Source organism: Muscardinus avellanarius (assembly GCF_963383645.1).
Source record: "Muscardinus avellanarius genome assembly, chromosome: 6".
Classification (NCBI taxonomy): domain Eukaryota; kingdom Metazoa; phylum Chordata; class Mammalia; order Rodentia; family Gliridae; genus Muscardinus; species Muscardinus avellanarius.
The window spans coordinates 50,168,316-50,186,239 of NC_137791.1; the positions used below are offsets into that span (position 1 = coordinate 50,168,316).

Below are 17,924 nucleotides of genomic sequence, written 5' to 3' on the forward strand. Positions count from 1 at the left end.
TAATTGGATTTGTAAAACAAAGTTGTCCTCTTTTTCTATTCTTTGCCTTTTTCTATTTGTGCTTTTAAAATATTTATTTTTGTGCTCTATTCTTTACATGCTACATTCTGCAGTTTGGGAATACTGAACCAAGACTTGGTAAGTAACTTCTATTCAGTGGATTATGTGATAGAAAATTTGCCAAAGTAAGAATTACATTATGGTTGTAATGAGCAAAATCCTGTCCCATGAAGAAGCTCTTAGGGAGGCAGAATTTATTCTACATTCTATGGTTCCATGTTATATTTATTGCATATATTAAAAATGATGACCCTGAGTTAGAAAGACCACAAACTAAATCATCTGAAAATGAAGCATTGTCTTGCTACAATAGTTTATGGGTCTGATGTTACTATGTTATGTGGTAGAGTCAAAGCAGATTACACACACACACACACACACACACACACACACACACACACTTCTCCCCACACAATCTACTTTCACCCTGCCCCCCTCACTCACTGATAGATCATCCATCTGTCTCTATAATCATATCCATTCAGTTTTATGTCTGAGGAAAATTCTAGATCACCAATCTTACTCTTTTAATTATTAATATTTTACTGATAATCTTGGTGAATAAAAATAAATTGAACATGTTTGAAGACCAATTTAAGTGCTCATTCTTAATAAAAGTACCTTTAGGCTAGAGTTAGATCATTCAATCGGTGGTAAAATTTCATTTTACTCTATGTCTGCTTTGTAGATAGAGAATTTCAGTTCTTTTCTGAGGATTTCAATTCAATTACAATTACGTTAATGACTTCTCATTTATTTTAACTAAGTGGTGATTTTCTCTGGCCTTTAACTTTGCGCGCCATGCCTATCAGTAGCCCAATTTATTCAGAAGGATGGTGTTTTGAGTTCTAATCAGTAGAAAGAAGAGATTAACGTATGAGCCTAATTCTTTTTAAAGTAGTTAAGATATTATTACTTTTTATTTCTATTAGCAGGTATCTGAAGATTAAAAGTAAAAAAAGAATAGATTTTATTTTACCAAATCTCCTTCAACTTAGAAATACCAAAAGGCTTAACGAATATGACTTCTTAAAATCCATAGCAACTCAGTGAAGGCAAGTTAATAGTGGAGAAAGCAACAATAAAAGATTACCTTTGAGCCGGACGTGGTGGCTCACACTTGTAATCCCCGCTCTTGGGAGGCGGAGACAGGAGGATCACACAGGTTCGAAGCCAGCCACGCTGGCTTAAGAGACCCTGTTTCCAAAAATAAAAAAGTATAAAATAGGTCTGGGAGTGTAGCCCGGAGGTAGAAGGGCTTTCAGGAACCCCAGTACCACCACCACCAAAAAAAAAAAAAAAAAAAAAAAAAAATTACCTTTGAAGGTTTAGTAAACTCTCTAGTACTCTGGTTACATGCTTTCTAGTTTATTCTTCTTTATTGCTAGATTATAAAATATATTTTGGAAAAACTGAAGTGAAGCATCAATCATCATCAACAGTTTGGCAAGCTACAAAACAACTACCCAAACCTAGAGATTATTTTGCTTGTGGAAAGTAGAATCATGAAAATTCTTTATTGGGTAGACATAATTTTTATAGACATGATTTGTGTTTTCTCTCTTTTTTGTAGTGTTCTTGGCTTTTCCCAAAATTCATGAAACTTTTACATTAAAACAAAAATAGCTATTTTAAACCGAGCCTCCAAGCAGATCTCTCTCTCTCTCTCTCTCTCTCTCTCTCTCTCTCTCATATATATATATATATATATATATATATATATATATATATATATATATATATATATATATATTTCATGTTACAAAGGACATCCTGGTTCATACAGTGAGTCACTCACTGATGCTGTGGGGAAGGGCAGGTACGTGGCTTTCAGTCCCTCCTTCTGTCTTCCACTCACTGTGCATCCAGTGATCACCTGCCAAGTGCTAGGCTCTCTTTGTACCCCAGAGATAACTGTGGTAAATGAGACAAAGTATTCCTATTCATGGACTCTTTTTTGTCCCAGTGGGACAGACAGTCCATAGTCATGGGGCTAAAATGCTGTGTGGGGACTTAAAGTGTGGTGATGTGATGATGTCTGGGTCACAGTTTTAGTTACAGTGGTTGGGGGTGACACCTTTAAAGATGGCACACTTCATGTAAAACCTGCTTCATAAGAAGGAGCTATCTCTTGGAAGCTCAAGGAGAACACTGTGATGCTGAGGAGAGAGCCAGTGAAGAGTCTCTGGGGTAGAAAAAAAGTTTGGTGGGTTTGCAGATCAGGAAAATGGTCAAAGTAGCTAGGGCATGGTGGTATCGATACTGCTATAAAATGACACTGGAGAAAATTCTAGATAGAAATTCTTCTCCAAAGTAAGCACTAATGTATTCTGGCATATAAGCAGGATTGATTATTTAAATAAAAGTTTGGTCCCCAAATTACATTTTATTCAAAGTGATAGACTCCAGAAGGCTGGCTGAAAAGACAACTGTAGTTTTCCATCCATGCTGTGGTCTGTAAACAACAGATTATAGAGAATAGATTGAAAGCTCAAGGATGGTGCTCTTTTTTTCTCCACAGTGATTGGAGGTATTATTTTAAGTATGTCCTAAGTGTTAGCAAACCTCAGATCACCACAGGAGATCAGCTTAGCGTATTCTACGCAAGGCTGGAGGTACTTGAATCTCTGGCACCTTCCAGGACAAAGGCCAGCAAATAGCAATGAAACAATCCATTATCATAGCAATAAACCACGGAACTCAGAAATGTCTTATCTGAAAGACTCAATTCTCTGGAGCAGTCTGTCGACTTTTTATTGTGTGGGCTTATGAGTCAAAGAGTCTGGATTCAAGGCCTTTCCATTTTCTAGCCTGGTCATTTTCTGCTCTGGTCAAGAGCTCACCTCTAGGATTTCTGTTCACTTCACCTGTAATCAGCCTGATAGCACACACCCTTAGGGCTGTTAGGAGAGTACTTTGCAAATACCAAGCATTTAACAGGTGGGTTGCCCTTGTTACTACTGTTCTTATTTCGACCCCCTCCTGCTTCCTAGGAATTCTGGGAAATGTGTAAGCTTTACCAAGTTAGATGCAGGATGGCTGTCAATAAAAGTCTTCTGCCCTCTACTGGTGTGGAGGAGAAAGCCTCCCGAGATCTGTTGACTAGAATGTGTTTTCAGTATTCTACTCCTTCATTCCATTCAGCAAAAACAACCTTCCTCCTATTTAATTAAAAGAAACATTTACTGGACACCTGTTAAATGCTAAACCATTGCCTTCAAATGAAAGAAAAATCCCGCCCTCCAACAGCTTTTAATCCTGCTCCTTAACTTTTGGTAATAAAGAAGTGGCGAAGAAACAAACAATAAATATCTCTTTGCTCTGTAATAGGTATATGAATCAAAGTAAAATTGATTAACAAACATTTTCTTTATTGAACCTAGGCCTTACCCATGCCAAGTAGATACTCAATGGCTGAGCTACATCTCCTGCCCTGATGAATGAGCTTTTAAAATGCACATTCTTTATGCTTCACATGTTATTTGTCTCTGTGTTTGCTCCTTGGAAATATTTGAATAGGTGCTTCATGGGACAGTGATTTGTGAACTTGTCATGAGAGGAAGTGTGTTTTTTATTATGACCACACCTTTATTTATTCACTCAGCAAATATTTGCTGAGGGCCCACAGTGCCGGATACTAGGAGAACAGAGTGAACAGGAAATATTACCATACATTTTCTAGCCATCATAGGCATAGCTTGTTTGGCTCAGGGGCTCAGAGCCTGTTTCAGCTGCTGTCTAGAATACAACTTAGCCTCTTTTCACCTCAGTTTCCTTATTTATAAAGTGGGGATGATGACCAAATATGATTGTTGTCAACTGTGATTGACTTGCTATGTGTCAAATACATAGAACAGTCCTAGGGGTATATGGGGGAATGTTCACTACAAGGCTCTTATTAATACTGTCACTATTAATTTTGTGCATGATATTTGTGGATCCAGTATCATTCATGTTCAGTTCCTCACCATAAAACTCCTATTCTTACACTGGTTAGCAGATTTTCACAGTGGCACAGTGATGTGTCTAAGAAAAAATGAGGTTCCATTCTTTATTCTACATGGCTTGCACCCCTCACTCTGCATAGGAAGCAGAGTCGACCTCTGTTTTTCTGATTATTGAAATCTTGGCCGGTAGCTGGTTTTCCCTCACAGGGAATGGCTTCTTAACTTGTCTCCACGTGGCTGTTTCTTCACTGCTGGCATCTTGTCTATTTCCAACACTTCACTCTTGTCTTACTTGCCTGTTGTGTCAGCGTCTGCAGCTACCCTGGCTCTTGTCCTCCTTCTCTTCCATCATTCTCTGCCTCTTACCACTTTTACCATTACCAAGCTTCTTGTGTCAAAAGACTTGTGTTTCTAATCTTCTCTGGCCAGAGAAAACACTCCTCGCCTGTCCCCCCTTTTACGGGTTAGCCAATCAATCATTTGTATTACATTGGGTGGGATTGTGTGTAGTTCTGTTCTTGGTATCATTCATGTCAAGTAGTAAGTACTCACTTGGCATCTGCTGCATGGCGTCAGCGCCTCAGCGGCACCCCACCCTCCTTCTGTTTCCTCATCCATATTATTCTGAAGTCTTGATGTTGCACAGTGTTGGTAACACTGTATTTTGGGAGCACTTCTTTTCAGGATCCTAGCAGCTAATTTCTCTAGCTCACATTAAAAGTTAACCAGTTTTCAGTGTTTTGAAAATCCCTTAAGGCTTCTCAGTAATAGTGAGAGTTCTGGGACTGGGGAGTACATTATATAGGCTTGTTATAAAAAATTATATCCTGTTTCCCGAATGTACCAGGGCCTTAATGCCATTCTCATCAGCAGCAACAGTAGGCAATCTTTTAGAGTGCTGTAAATACTCCATTAGGATAACTGTAAATATTTAATTAGTATATACTTTAAATTCCATTGGCAAAATAGTAGTAGATTTCTTGAAAATCCCTCAGCTTTCTCCTAAATTATATATTTTTTCAAGGTTATAAAATACTGTGGTCCCAAGATGGAAATGAAAGACAATTATTTAAACTTCTAAAGACCAAAACAACTTTATTCATTCCACAGAAGGATTGGATAAAAAGGATACAGTTTTTAAGGTTTCTGGAAATTGCTATTTTCTTGTTAATGGCTATTTTCATTAGCAAATGAGAGTTTCAGAATTAGTTTTGAGATTTTTCTGAAACCAAATGACTAGAAATTTAGCTCATTTGAATTATATTTGGTTATATTCAATATAGATAAAATTAATTTCTTCTTTCTCACGTGAAGTTTCATTTTGGTTACAGTAGACTGAGGCTGACCTTTGAAAGCTAAGAGCAGGGCCAAGAACCCCCAGCTATAAAACATAAACACTGAAATCATTAGAAAATCTTGTCATAAAAGCAAAGCTCATCAAAATTGTGTGTGTGTGTCTGTGTGTGGAGGTATTGGGGATTTAACCCAGGAATGTACCCAAATATACACCCTCAATCCCTTTTTAGTTTGAAATAGGGCCTTATAAGTTGCTGAGGGTTTCTTTAAAAATTTTTTTTTTATTGGTGCACTATAGTCATACATCTTAATGGGGTACAAGATGGTAGAGGCATATGTTCACACATCACTCTTTTAACCCTTCCCCCAATTCCCTCCCCATTCCCTCCTTCTTCCTTCTGTCTCTTATTTGGCTTAGTGATTGACTTTGATATGTTTGTGAATGTACATTAGGAATGAGGGTCTCCTTAAGTTGCTGAGGCTGTGTTTAAACCAGAAATCCTACTGTCTCAGCTTCCCCAAGTACTGGGCCTACAGCATGTGCCACTGTGCATGGCTTAAAATATATTTAATAAGTATACATAGAATCTGTGAATATTGTTTTGTGGAGTGAATATTAAATTTCAAATCAGTCATGTCCTTTTTAGAAAAAGATGGCACAATCAAATAAGGATATATTGTCAGATGCATTAGTGCATGCCTGTCATCCCAGTATTTGGGAATAAATATCTTCATCTCAGTCTCCTCTTTCCCTCTAATTTATGTTTAAAATCTTTGTACGGAGCCAACCAGAAGCCGGGAGCATGGGAACCTTTTCATAGAATACATACAAGTCTCATGGGATAGAGAAGTGGGAAAGAAGGACAGAAAGTAAATCTGGAGGGTGAATGAATGATGTCTGTAATCTCCTACCACATTATCTCCTATGAGCCTCTACTTCATGCAGATGAAGATTGGAGCCTCCAGCATGGGAGAATGCATATGCTATCATATCATCTCTGTGTGTGAGGCCATTTTAGTAATGCTGTGACTTTAAGCTAAAATATTGGCCACTATCAGAATCCCTTCTATAGAATGTTGAGAGAAGGGGAAGGGGAAGAAAAGATGCAATGGAGGGACATAAATGACAGCTGCTGTTCACTTTTATAGCTGACTATGAGGGCTAGGCTGGTTCTTATAACTTCACCCTTCCAATATCTATTCTATGTTCACCTCACTGTCTTCACCTTGACTTACTGAGAACTTTTCCAGTATGGAACCAAGTCTTTGGTAGTTTTGTTTTATTGCATTGTTGACTTTCTTCCTTGACCAGGACTACTTAGAGGGAGGTATGAAGGTGTATCCCACTATATTCTTTTAGTTCTAAGCATTATCCTCATCTTCCTTCTGTAGCAGACAATCACCTGCTTCTAATATCTGGGTACCATTACCCTAGACAGTATAGTAATTTCATCTACTTATTGGTTTAGAGGAATAAAGAACTTCAAATTGCCAGGGGTTAGACTCTACTTCCATATGATTAGAAAATGACTATTTCCTGGTGGAAGAATTACTTCTATTGACATTAGGTTCTTCAGATACACCAACTTTAAGGTCTTAGGGATAGGAGCAAGAATTATTTAAGTGGGTTATTGGGTGCAAATATAAGATGGAATGCTTTCACCTGCATCTGGAGCTGAAGGGGTATATTCTCTGTAGCACGCTTGTAGTTATTCTTGGAGCTGTGCATTTTCTATAGCAGAAATGGCACCATGCTTTTAGCTGCTGCGTAAGGCATATATCCACAACCTATGGACAGAACTCCAATCTGCCTTTCCTCTTGGCTTTCACTCTGGCTGAGCTTTCATCAGGGCATTTCATAGTTCTGTCTGGTTGCTTCTATGAGGGAGTAAGTAATATGCTCTGGGATTCTATGGATTGATTCATAGAATTCATAGATTCAAAGAATTCCATTATTGTTTCACTTCCTTCTCTTAAAAAATGGTTTGGAGGCAGTTTTTACGGAACTTGGCTATATATCAGATGTAGTGTAAGTCCATGAAAAATGGTACTTGCAGAAGCACCGAAGGCAGGGAAGAGAGGTTGTGTGTGTGTGTGTGTGTGTGTGTGTGTGTGTGTGTGTAAAATCTCTATCTTTATGAGTCCAAAGAATATCTTCCAGCTGGAAGATCCAGTGTCATCATCTCGCTGTCTCATAGAGCTAGCTGGGTCCTCTTGCCCTGGGGCAATGACACCTTTTGGGAAATTGGGCCTTCTGTAGTGATCACCTTGTTAGAGGAAGAGAATTCCTAACTCATAAATAAACTCCCTCCCCATCACTTTTGCATTTTGTATGTGGGCTTATTAAGCTGACATCAGGTTGGTTATTGAAAGATACCAAGTGGCATCCACAATCAGGTCTTCTCCTTCACTTTATTATTGAGGTTATTTTCTACCATAGCCTTTTATGAGATTCAGTGGATATAATTAATTTCATGTCCTGTGTCTATTTTTTTTTTTTGGTGGTATTGGGGTTCCTGGAAGCCCTTCTTCCTCCGGGCTACACTCCCAGACCTATTTTATATTTTTGAAACAGGGTATCTTACGCCAGCACGGCTGGCTTCGAACCTGCGCGATCCTCCTGTCTCCGCCTCCCAAGCGCGGGGATTACAAGCGTGCGCCACCACGCCCGGCATGTCCTGTGTCTATTAAAAGAGGTCTATCTTTATATTTTTTCCAGATGGCTTTGCTACCATTGTGTGTGTGTGTGTGTGTGTGTGTGTGTGTGTGTGTGTGTGTTTATGTGTGTGTTACTGGAGATTGAACCCAGGGGCATTCTACCTCTGAGCTACACCCATAGCCCTGTTTTTTATTTTTTATTTTGAAACAGGGTCTCACTGAGTTGCAGAGGGCCTCACAAAGTAGCTGAGGCTGTCCGCAAACCGCGATCCTCCTGTCTCAGCCTCTCAAATGCTGGGATTACAAGCGTGCGCCACCATGCCCAGCCTGTTTGATTGTTTTGAAATAGAGTCTCTCTAAAGAGGCCCTCACTAAGTTGCTGAGGCTGGCTTTAATCCTGCAATCCTCCTGTCTCAGCCTTCCAAGTACAGGCATGTGCCACCACTCCTGCCTTGCTATCAATTTGTTAATTTTATCTTTTGAAAGCCTCTGACCCACCCTGAATTAATGTAGCTCTATATCTCAGACTGTTTATTCTTCAGGAAGTAGAAAATCAGATATTCTACCCAAAGTTTGCATAGCTGGCTGGTGCTGGAACAATGACATCTGCCCGCAGTTAGCAGGCTGTTGGAAACTTGCCATGCTACCTTATTGCTGTCTGAGGGAGGGAGGTGAAGCACTAGGGTTAGATATCATGAGACTCTGAATCACCTGCAGTACAGTTCATTTATGCCTTTGAGATAACGGAGGACCTATTCTTGTAGGTGCAATGTAGTAATGGGATGCTGAGGTGAACCTCCAATTTTTTTGGTTTGCTGGACCAGATAATACCCAGTTCATGCTTGTCATGATCCTGTGGCCATTTTGTATCTCATGGGTAGGGAACAGTACCCATGAACAAACAAGTTACTGCTTTATAAAGAAAAAAAAGTGCAAAAGAAGACAGAGTTTTACCATAAAACCCTAGGAGTCTGCACAGGGATCATTTGATCGGGGGTTTCCAGAAGGCTCATTATAACGTCTATCCGTTGGCTCTGTGAGGTCATGAGAACCAAGCAGAGGAAAACTTGCAGCACAGCCTGGACCTCGCAGAAACCCTGCATGTTATGGGCTTCACTTGCCATCAGATGCATATCTTATGTTTCATTTCCTTTATAAATTGAATTTATGAAAAACCCAATTAAAATAACATTTGGATGATTTGTTTCTGATGCTTACTTCCAGCACCAACAATTCTATCAGTTAGTATCCCAACGGTTGGTGTACTTAAATTAGGGTAATTTGAGGAAGGGCTATTGATAAGGTCTGAGCAGTAAGAGAATGATAAAGGTTAGTGCATGAACCGGAGGGAATAATGACAATGTTATCAGCTCCAGACCCAAAGGATGGAGGGGAAGAAGAAGTTACTAGAACCTAGAAAGAGATTTTTCTTGAGAAGTGCTGTGGCCTTCACATGAGGGTCATACAGAGCCAGAGTTAAGCTCACAAAATAGCACCTAGGAATAAATATTCTGATCTCTCTAACTGTACTCTCCCTAAACTCCTGCCAGGACGCCCCAATAACTGATATCAAATACAACCCAAAAAACAAAGAGCATGTTATGTGGCTCATCTTCCACTGCCTCAGGACAGAGTGGAGAGTCATTTTGGAAGGGAAAAGGGAGCTACTTACCACAGACCTGAAGTGTGAATCCTGGAAATTTCTTTTTGGACTAAGGAATTCAACAAGATGGAAGTTTATTTTATTTATATTTCTGTTCTCAGTTCTTAGCAGTTTCTGCCTGCTACAAAATAGTTGCTCAATGAATAATTAAGTAGTTGATTCCAATGCTTCTTGTGTGACCTTGAGCATTTATTGTCTTAGATTATCACCCCCCCTCCCCATTGGTACCAAATGAGCCAGCAATACTTTTAGGTATCTATCCAAAAGAATGGAAACTAAACTACCAAACTAATGCATGCGTATCTATATTTATGGATTGCCATTTTCTGCATTCTAAAATTAAGATACCAGCCTCTGCCCTGTTTCATTCATGAGGCTATTTTTTTGGTTCAGAGAAGATGAAGAAGCTAAAAATTGGAAGTGCTTTGTAAATTGGGATGTGCTATGTGTTTGTAAGATATTATTTTACACATTTCTCATTCTTTTTCTCCCATACCCAGTCAACTATCTGATTCATATAAACTTATTAACTCTGAGTTTGTACTTTTCACAATGAGTTTTACTTTCTGGATAATTACTCTCCTGACTCATGTATCTCGAGGTTTCTTCAAGATCATAATTATGGCTAACTCATGCATCTTTGTTAAATATTTTCCTTTTTTCTTTTTAACAAGTCTCTGTGTCAGTACCTTTTCTAAAGTTTTCTTAGATCTAAATTTTCTTCCTTTTTCTCTGAAATAATTTTTGGTCACTAGGCTCCTGAGTATCTTCAAGGGTTGCGCATAATAAATCTTCCAGCGTGGACACTCACGGGTAGTTTTAGTTTTTCTTCCTTGTGATAATGCTGTGTTCATCTGCACTTTGTGTGGCATAATAATTATTAACGGTGCACTTATGGATTTATAAATATCATTTCATTTGATTATCACAACAATCCCATAAAGTTGGAAGTATTATTGTCAACACATAAGGAGTCTGAAGCTCAGAGATGAACATCTTTTTCCATGGTACAGAGTTATGACTCAAATTTAGATCCACTTGATGATAAAACAGGCCCACAGCTTTTAGTCAGTAAACTAGTTCTCATTTTAGCCTTCTTTCCTTAAATCTCATCATCCTTTACTTGAAGTTCTTTTCTTCCAAACTCTATTTTAGTACTTTTATTCATTTCTTTTTTTATGGGCATAGATTTTCTGTTTTCTTTACACATGGCTGCATATTTCTTTTGTTGTTGTCTATACTTCATTTTGCCACCACTCTTTTTGGTGGGCTGCTATTTTCCTTTTTGGCTTGATTTTATTTTCACTAGAACTCTTTCTTCACAAATTATTTCAGTAAGAGATATGGAATATGGAATTGAACAATTCTCCACAATGGTTATTTGCTTTTGCCTTAACAATAAAGCACAGAGACCTATAAAAACATGCTCGTTAGTCATGGATCATGCTGTCTTCCTCAGTGCTAAGTGAAGTTTGATTGTGCCCAGGCTGCTCCTTTGAGCCCTTAAACAAACAAGAAAAGATTGAGTTCAGAGGCTGGTGCACCCTCTCCTGAGTGCACGCCAAGTGCTCGCCGGCTGTCACACGACGGTAGCATCCAAGTCCTCAAGATTCACTGTTCCTTTGTGCCATCCCTCACCCTGTGTTTCTCCCTAAGCAGGACTTTATTGTTTTATTTTATGACTATTGAGATGCATAGTGAGTGTAAAAATATACAGAAGATCCAGAAGTGATGAAAGAAAAAAAATAACAAAGATCATCTGTAGGTTTATCTCCTAGGGAGAACAGAACAAGAATTTTTGTGTATCTCTTCTAACTCTATTTGCACTTGGCCATCATAGAATTACATTGTTTTTAGAAAAAGTTATCCAATAGGCATGATGTTTTATAGTTATTATCATCATTATTATAAAACACTTTGTGTATATTTTTACATGTAGAAAAATATAGACCTTTCTCATCTACACTACTCATCATAGTATTTTATGCAGGGACAAACTGTATACCTGCTAAAGGGCAGCAGAGAGCTTTCTTTGTCTTTCTCCATCCTCGTCCTCCTCATTGCTCTTCTTCCCATTCTCTTCACCTCCTCTCTTTTGTCCTCCCTGTCTTTATCCTCCTTGTTTTCCTCCTCTTTGCATTCTTCCTGCTCCTCCTCCTCTCAGTCATCTGTGCTCCCCTCCTCCTCCTCATTTCTTCCTAGTTTCTTCTCTGTATGCTTTCTTTCCCGCCTCCTCATCTTCCTCTTCCCCATCCTGTGCTCACCGTCCTCTGTACACCTGTGTCCGCTTCCTTCCTCCACACGCGAGTCCTTCCTCTCCTCAGCCTCCTTTTCTCTCATGCCTCCCCTTTCTTTTCAACTGTCTCCATGTTGCTGACACGGTTCTACCATGAGCCTACTTGCTTTCTCCATTTACATTTTTGGTATTTTTTCTCTTACATTTTACTTCTTCCTTTTCATATAATTACAAAGATATAATTAGGTAAGACAAGTTGGAGGATGAAAACATTTTTTTTTAATTCAAAATACTCTAAGTGTATCGGGCCGGTGTCAATGCCCAGGTCACCTTCTCTGTGTCTTTCCACAAGATTCCTGCAGCAGTCATTGCCTCCAGCTTCCAGGACATTTTTTACCCACCCCACCTCACGAGATATGGCCTGAATCACGACTGTTTACCATGTTGTAATTTTAAGATATAGCTATGCAGTGAAAAGACCATGTTTAAAGATAAGATAGAGTCCTTTTTATGCAGAAGAGATTGGCTTTTTGAAGTAAAGGAGATTAGAAACTTCACTTCAATTTTACTTTGATGATTAAGAAGAGTTTTTTGAGAGGAGGAAGAAGAGATATCCTCAAGTACTGCCTTCAGATCCTGGTATAAACAAGAACCTTCTATCTCTTAAATTTGGAATAGTAGAAGGTTGTTACCAAAAAGCCTGCTTACTTCCTTTGTATCACTAGATAAGCTCATTACTCTTTCTGTGATATATTTTCTTCAACTTTAAATGACAAGAGTTGTCCTTAACTGATAGAATTGATTTAAATGAATTAAACATCTAAAGTGCTTAGTGAAGTGCCTAGAACATACTGCATGCCATGTACTTTTACTATTATTGTTCTGAAAAAACTACATCATCAGCAATGATAACAACACTAATAGTGCCCCAGTTCTTCCATATTAATTTAGGAATTTGTCTGTTCCAAATGAAATTTTTTCCAAATAACTTTTGATTGTGTCTATAAAGAAAAAATTTTGCCCAAAGATGTAGATTTGCCTCCAATGAGTAGTGAAAAGATGTATTGGAAGATCAAAAGTCACTTCTGAAAGCATTGGTCCCTAAAGTGTCTTGAGTAAGGAAGCAATGTTGGGGAGAATGGAAACCCTCTTAGATGACTTCTCTGGAAAAACCCCTTTTCTGTGGATATGGATTGTACATTAAAGAAAATGTCAGCTATGCACTTTGTAACTTCTTTCCAACATAGATTTGCTTCTTGAAGATACAAGCTCTGTGTTATACTTCTGTATCTTTCCCATAGCATTTAGTATGATGTTTTACAAATTGAAGGTGATCAATAAATGTGCTGACCAGCTGCTTAGGTTGAGGCAGGAGGGGACAGAGTTAGGAATAAAATGTTCTCTAGTTACTTACAAATTGCTGTACTACTTAAAAAATGAATCTGTGTTTTTACTATCTTCTTCTACAACTTCTGGAAGATGCTTTAGTTGGCATTTATCATTTTGATTTTATACAGTTTTGCCAATTTTATGAACTCTGAATTCTTACAAAGGTTTGTTGTTGGATTTTGTATTTTTATGATTGACTCAACATGGAGAGAAGTATTAGGGTAAAGGCAATTCTGCTCCTGTCACACTTCATGAAATTCATTAAGAGAATAATTGAAATTTAGAGCTGGTAGGGACATCATTGTTACAGCCTAAACACCTGTAGCATTTGAAATGGAGTGGAAATTCAACAAGTTGTCAAAAATAAGTAAATTATTTAGTATATTCCCTTTATTTCACAATTGCAGAAACTGACAGTGATAATTGGTTCACAGTCACATAGTGACATGGAAGGAATTGGAATAAAATTTCCTTGATATTATCATGCTCTAATTGTGGATTTCACATTTAAATTATGACATAAAGAAGACTTTAAATATAATCTTTGAATAATTATTTTATTTTATTTTATTTTATTTCATTTGTGGTACTGGGGATGGAACCCAGGAGCATTCTACCTCTGAGTTACATTCCCAGCCCTAATTTTTTATTCTTTAGTTTTTTTTTTTTTTTTTTTTTTTTTGGTGGTACTGGGGTTCCTGGAAGCCCTTCTACCTCCGGGCTACACTCCCAGACCTATTTTTGCATTTTTATTTGGAAACAGGGTCTCCTAAGCCAGCGCGCAGGGCTAGCTTCGAACCTGCGCGATCCTCCTGTCTCTGCCTCCCAAGCGCGGGGATTACAAGCGTGCGCCACCACGCCCGGCTTATTCTTTAGTTTTGAAACAGAGTTTCACTGAGTTGCAAGGAGCCTTACTAAGGAGCTGAGGCTGTCTGTGAACAACGATCCTCCTGTGTCAGCCTCCCGAATGCTGGAATTACAAGTGTGTGCCGCCACGCCCAGCCAGAATAACTTTATTTTAAAATGTGTGCATAAGCTGAGCGTGGTGTCGCACGCTTGTAATCCACGCGCTTGGGAGGCTGAGATAGAAGAATCGCACAGGTTCGAAGCCAGCTTCAGTTACTTAGTGAGGCTCTCAGCAACCTAGTGAAACCCTGTTTCCAAATAAAATATAAAATAGGTCTGGGAGTATAGCCTGGAGATAGAAAGCCTCTGGGTTCCACCCCAAGCAACACACACACACACACACACACACACACACAATGTGTGCATAAATCAGATTCTTAGGTTAATTTCTGTGACACTGTATGAAGGTAGATATAAGAATCTGTTCATAAAAGGCAAAAGGGTTGATTTAAGGGGAAACTAATGTAAAATGTTTGCAAGTGGCTTGTTCTACATGGTCAGTCGATTCATTTTCTTTCTCCTATCATACGTTTTTTTTTTCTCTTTTATAATATTCAAGTTTTCCTCCGAAAGAAAGACTTCAGTTGGAACATTTTGTCTCCCAAGGCTTAATGTAATTCACGTCTTACTTTGTACCTCTTGGAATTTCAAAAAATGATTGTTATCATGTTGACTGATATTTTGCTATTTTACAGGATGGAAAAGGGGAGCCAAGCTCATGTCCCTGTTTGAAGGGGCCCAAACTGTCAGACATAGGGACAATTGCCTGGATGATCACACTCAGCGATGCCCTCCACAACTTCATCGACGGCCTGGCGATTGGAGCCTCCTGCACCTTGTCTCTTCTTCAGGGACTCAGTACTTCCATAGCCATTCTGTGCGAGGAGTTTCCTCATGAGTTAGGTGAGGGCTCTGCTTAGATTGGAAAAGGGGGTTTTCACAGACTGAGACATTTCAAGTGACACGCTTTTAAAATCCCACTGCTGCACCTAAATGGAGGAGCCCTGGTTGGACATTGATGATTATCTACGATCACAACCTCAAATGGCTAAAAACAAAAGCAAAAGCGAAACACCAATTTACTTGCCTTTTCTTCTTCCAGGGGACTTTGTGATCCTGCTTAACGCAGGGATGAGCACCAGACAAGCCTTGCTATTCAACTTCCTCTCCGCCTGCTCCTGCTATGTTGGCCTAGCTTTTGGCATTTTGGTGGGCAACAATTTTGCTCCAAATGTTATATTTGCACTGGCTGGTGGCATGTTCCTCTACATCTCTCTCGCAGATATGGTAAGACACTTAGACATTTTAATTTGTTTTCATTTTAAAATTGAAAATGAGCGTCTGGGTTATGAGTTGACTAAGGGCGCCTTCCCCTTTCCAGTGTGTGTACTGCCTTTGTGTACTACCTGAGAACATTCTTATTTCGCCAGAGTGTACTTCTTGAGTAGGTTGCATCTGTAGCCATTCAAAAGTAGTTCCTGGTGATTATTTTATTAATGATCTAATCGATGGGGGATGAAATGATTTCTTTTCGCTGACACAGGGATATGTTCTCTGTCTTTCTTTTGCCTCGGTAGATAAAACCCATCTTCTATTTGGTACGTCCCTGCAAAACTTTCCCTCACCCTCTTTTGTGGGGATGCCACATTTGAAAGAGAAATAGCTTGTTACAGCAAATAGCATTTTGTTATTACAAATCTCTGAACCGTGAAAGCCTTTGGGGCTAAACTAAAATTAATACACTAATATTGGTAAAATAAAATTTGACAATATTTCAGTCAGTATGTATTTATGTCTATATCATTATCTATGTGGTGTTTGTGTCTTTATTTCTATCTGTGTGTATATGCCCACATGAATGTGTGTACATGTGTATGTTTAAAAGAGAAAATATTCTGTACATTTTTAAATAAGTCATGGACAGCTTTCTAGAAAATAAAAATGTGCTCGTGCCTTTACATTTGGGACTGAATATATTACATATATAATTAAATAATTTAATTTTCTTCATCTGTATTCTTTGCCACAAGTTATAACTGTCCAGCTCTGTTCAGTGCTCTGCAGGCCTGGTAAGAGCAAGGATTTCATCTCTTAGAACAACCGCTTCATTTGTATTTTTCTTCACAGAATTAATATTTCATGCTATCTTTATTTTAGGTGGGCATTTATCATTGATATGATGTAAGAACAGAAATTGACTAGAATAGTATTAATGAAACAGTAGTAACCTGGGCATAGTGGTACCTGAAATCCTCCGGTACGTCAATCCTCCAGTACTCGGGAGGCTGAGAGAGGAGGATCATAGGCTCATGGCCAGCCTCCATGATTTGGTGAGGCGCTCTGCAACTTAGTGAGACCCTGTTTGAAAATAAGAAATAAAATAGGGCTGAGAGCATAGCTCAGAGGTAGAATACCACTGGGTTCAATCCCCAGTGCCACAAAAATAAATATAACAAGAAATTATTTTAAAATTTATATGTTCATTAGTTTTTCTTTTCCAGAATAGGTTACAGCTTTCACCCATTTTATCCTAGCCATGATTTTTTTAAAGTCAGGCCTGTGGATTTACTGTGAATTCTGGAGATCTCTCAGATGCTTTGGTATAATGTATCCTAGCTTTTACAGCACATCATTTTGCAATATGTTTCGAAAAGTGGCATTTACACATCTCCTATATAGCCTTTTCAGTATGTTATTGCTGTGAAAAAGTAGATTTTAACTAAAAATTTAGTCACTGAAGACTCTGGAGTGAGCAAAAGAGCACAGTCTATGAATTCCAGGGGAATTTTGTTAAGGAGGAAAACAAAACAAAAAAAATGAACAAATAAAAAAATGATACAGATGGCTAAATAATTACAAACAATTTAAAAATACTGTGAAATGAAAGGAAAAGCAGCTCATATGATGAAAAAGATAATAAGGGAATCTAGTATAAATTAGGGCTAAGGGAAGCATTTCAGGAAGGTGTGATTTAAGGTAAAATATGAAGGAATTAGTCTATTGAAAACCTGAAGGGAGAAGACTTCAGGTTCAGCTTATAGCAAGAGTGCAGATTTTGAGGAAGAAACGAAGCTGGGTGCATTTGAAATCCTTAAAAAAAAATGGTGTGGATGGAGCATGGAGAGTAAGGGAGAGAGAAAGAAGAAAAATGAGGAGAGTGTAAAAAAAAAACAAAAAAAAAGGAAGTTAATCCTACCCTGCCAATCGACTCCATTGAAGTAGAACCATTTCTGTGCTTTTACTCTTGATACCTGAAAGTGCTGGGTCCCCTATTAACAACCTCTAGGAAAACATCTAAGCATCTGAAATAAATGGTCAATCCTCCTTACAGAAATCTACAAATGACGATCTCATATTTTACCACAAGATGGCAACAGTTATCTAACAATACCTCTCTCTTCTAGTTTCCAGAGATGAATGATATGCTGAGAGAGAAGGTAACTGGAAGAAAAACCGACTTCACCTTTTTTATGATTCAGAATGCCGGAATGTTGACTGGATTCACAGCCATCCTGCTCATTACCCTGTATGCAGGAGAAATTGAACTGGAGTAATGGGAAATGGGAGATGGTGTTGATGAAGGCATTGCCTTAAACATCTCCTAAGGAATTTCTGAGCTCAATCTATTTAGTTAAAAGATCATTTTGTTTTCAACTGTAGGTCAAGGAAACTAATTATTGGTTTCAGATATATGAAATAGGCCATTATTTGACATTAAAAAATGCTTCAAGAAGCTTTTGGTTCTTGTCTAAAATGCCTGGTATATGGG

The 17,924-nt window shown here is 38.5% G+C and overlaps 1 protein-coding gene across 1 annotated transcript in view; it reads left to right on the plus strand.

The window, feature by feature from the left end:
* Positions 1–17,709, plus strand: part of SLC39A8 (solute carrier family 39 member 8) — a gene marked incomplete at both ends in the record, with an annotated part of 81,222 nt that extends 63,513 nt beyond the window's left edge. Inside the window, 3 exons of the mRNA XM_080698062.1 lie at positions 14,851–15,058; positions 15,258–15,442; positions 17,560–17,709. Coding sequence (XP_080554188.1) covers positions 14,851–15,058; positions 15,258–15,442; positions 17,560–17,709 — 543 coding nt within the window. The remainder of the gene's footprint in view (positions 1–14,850; positions 15,059–15,257; positions 15,443–17,559) is intronic.
* Positions 17,710–17,924: the final 215 nt, after the last annotated feature.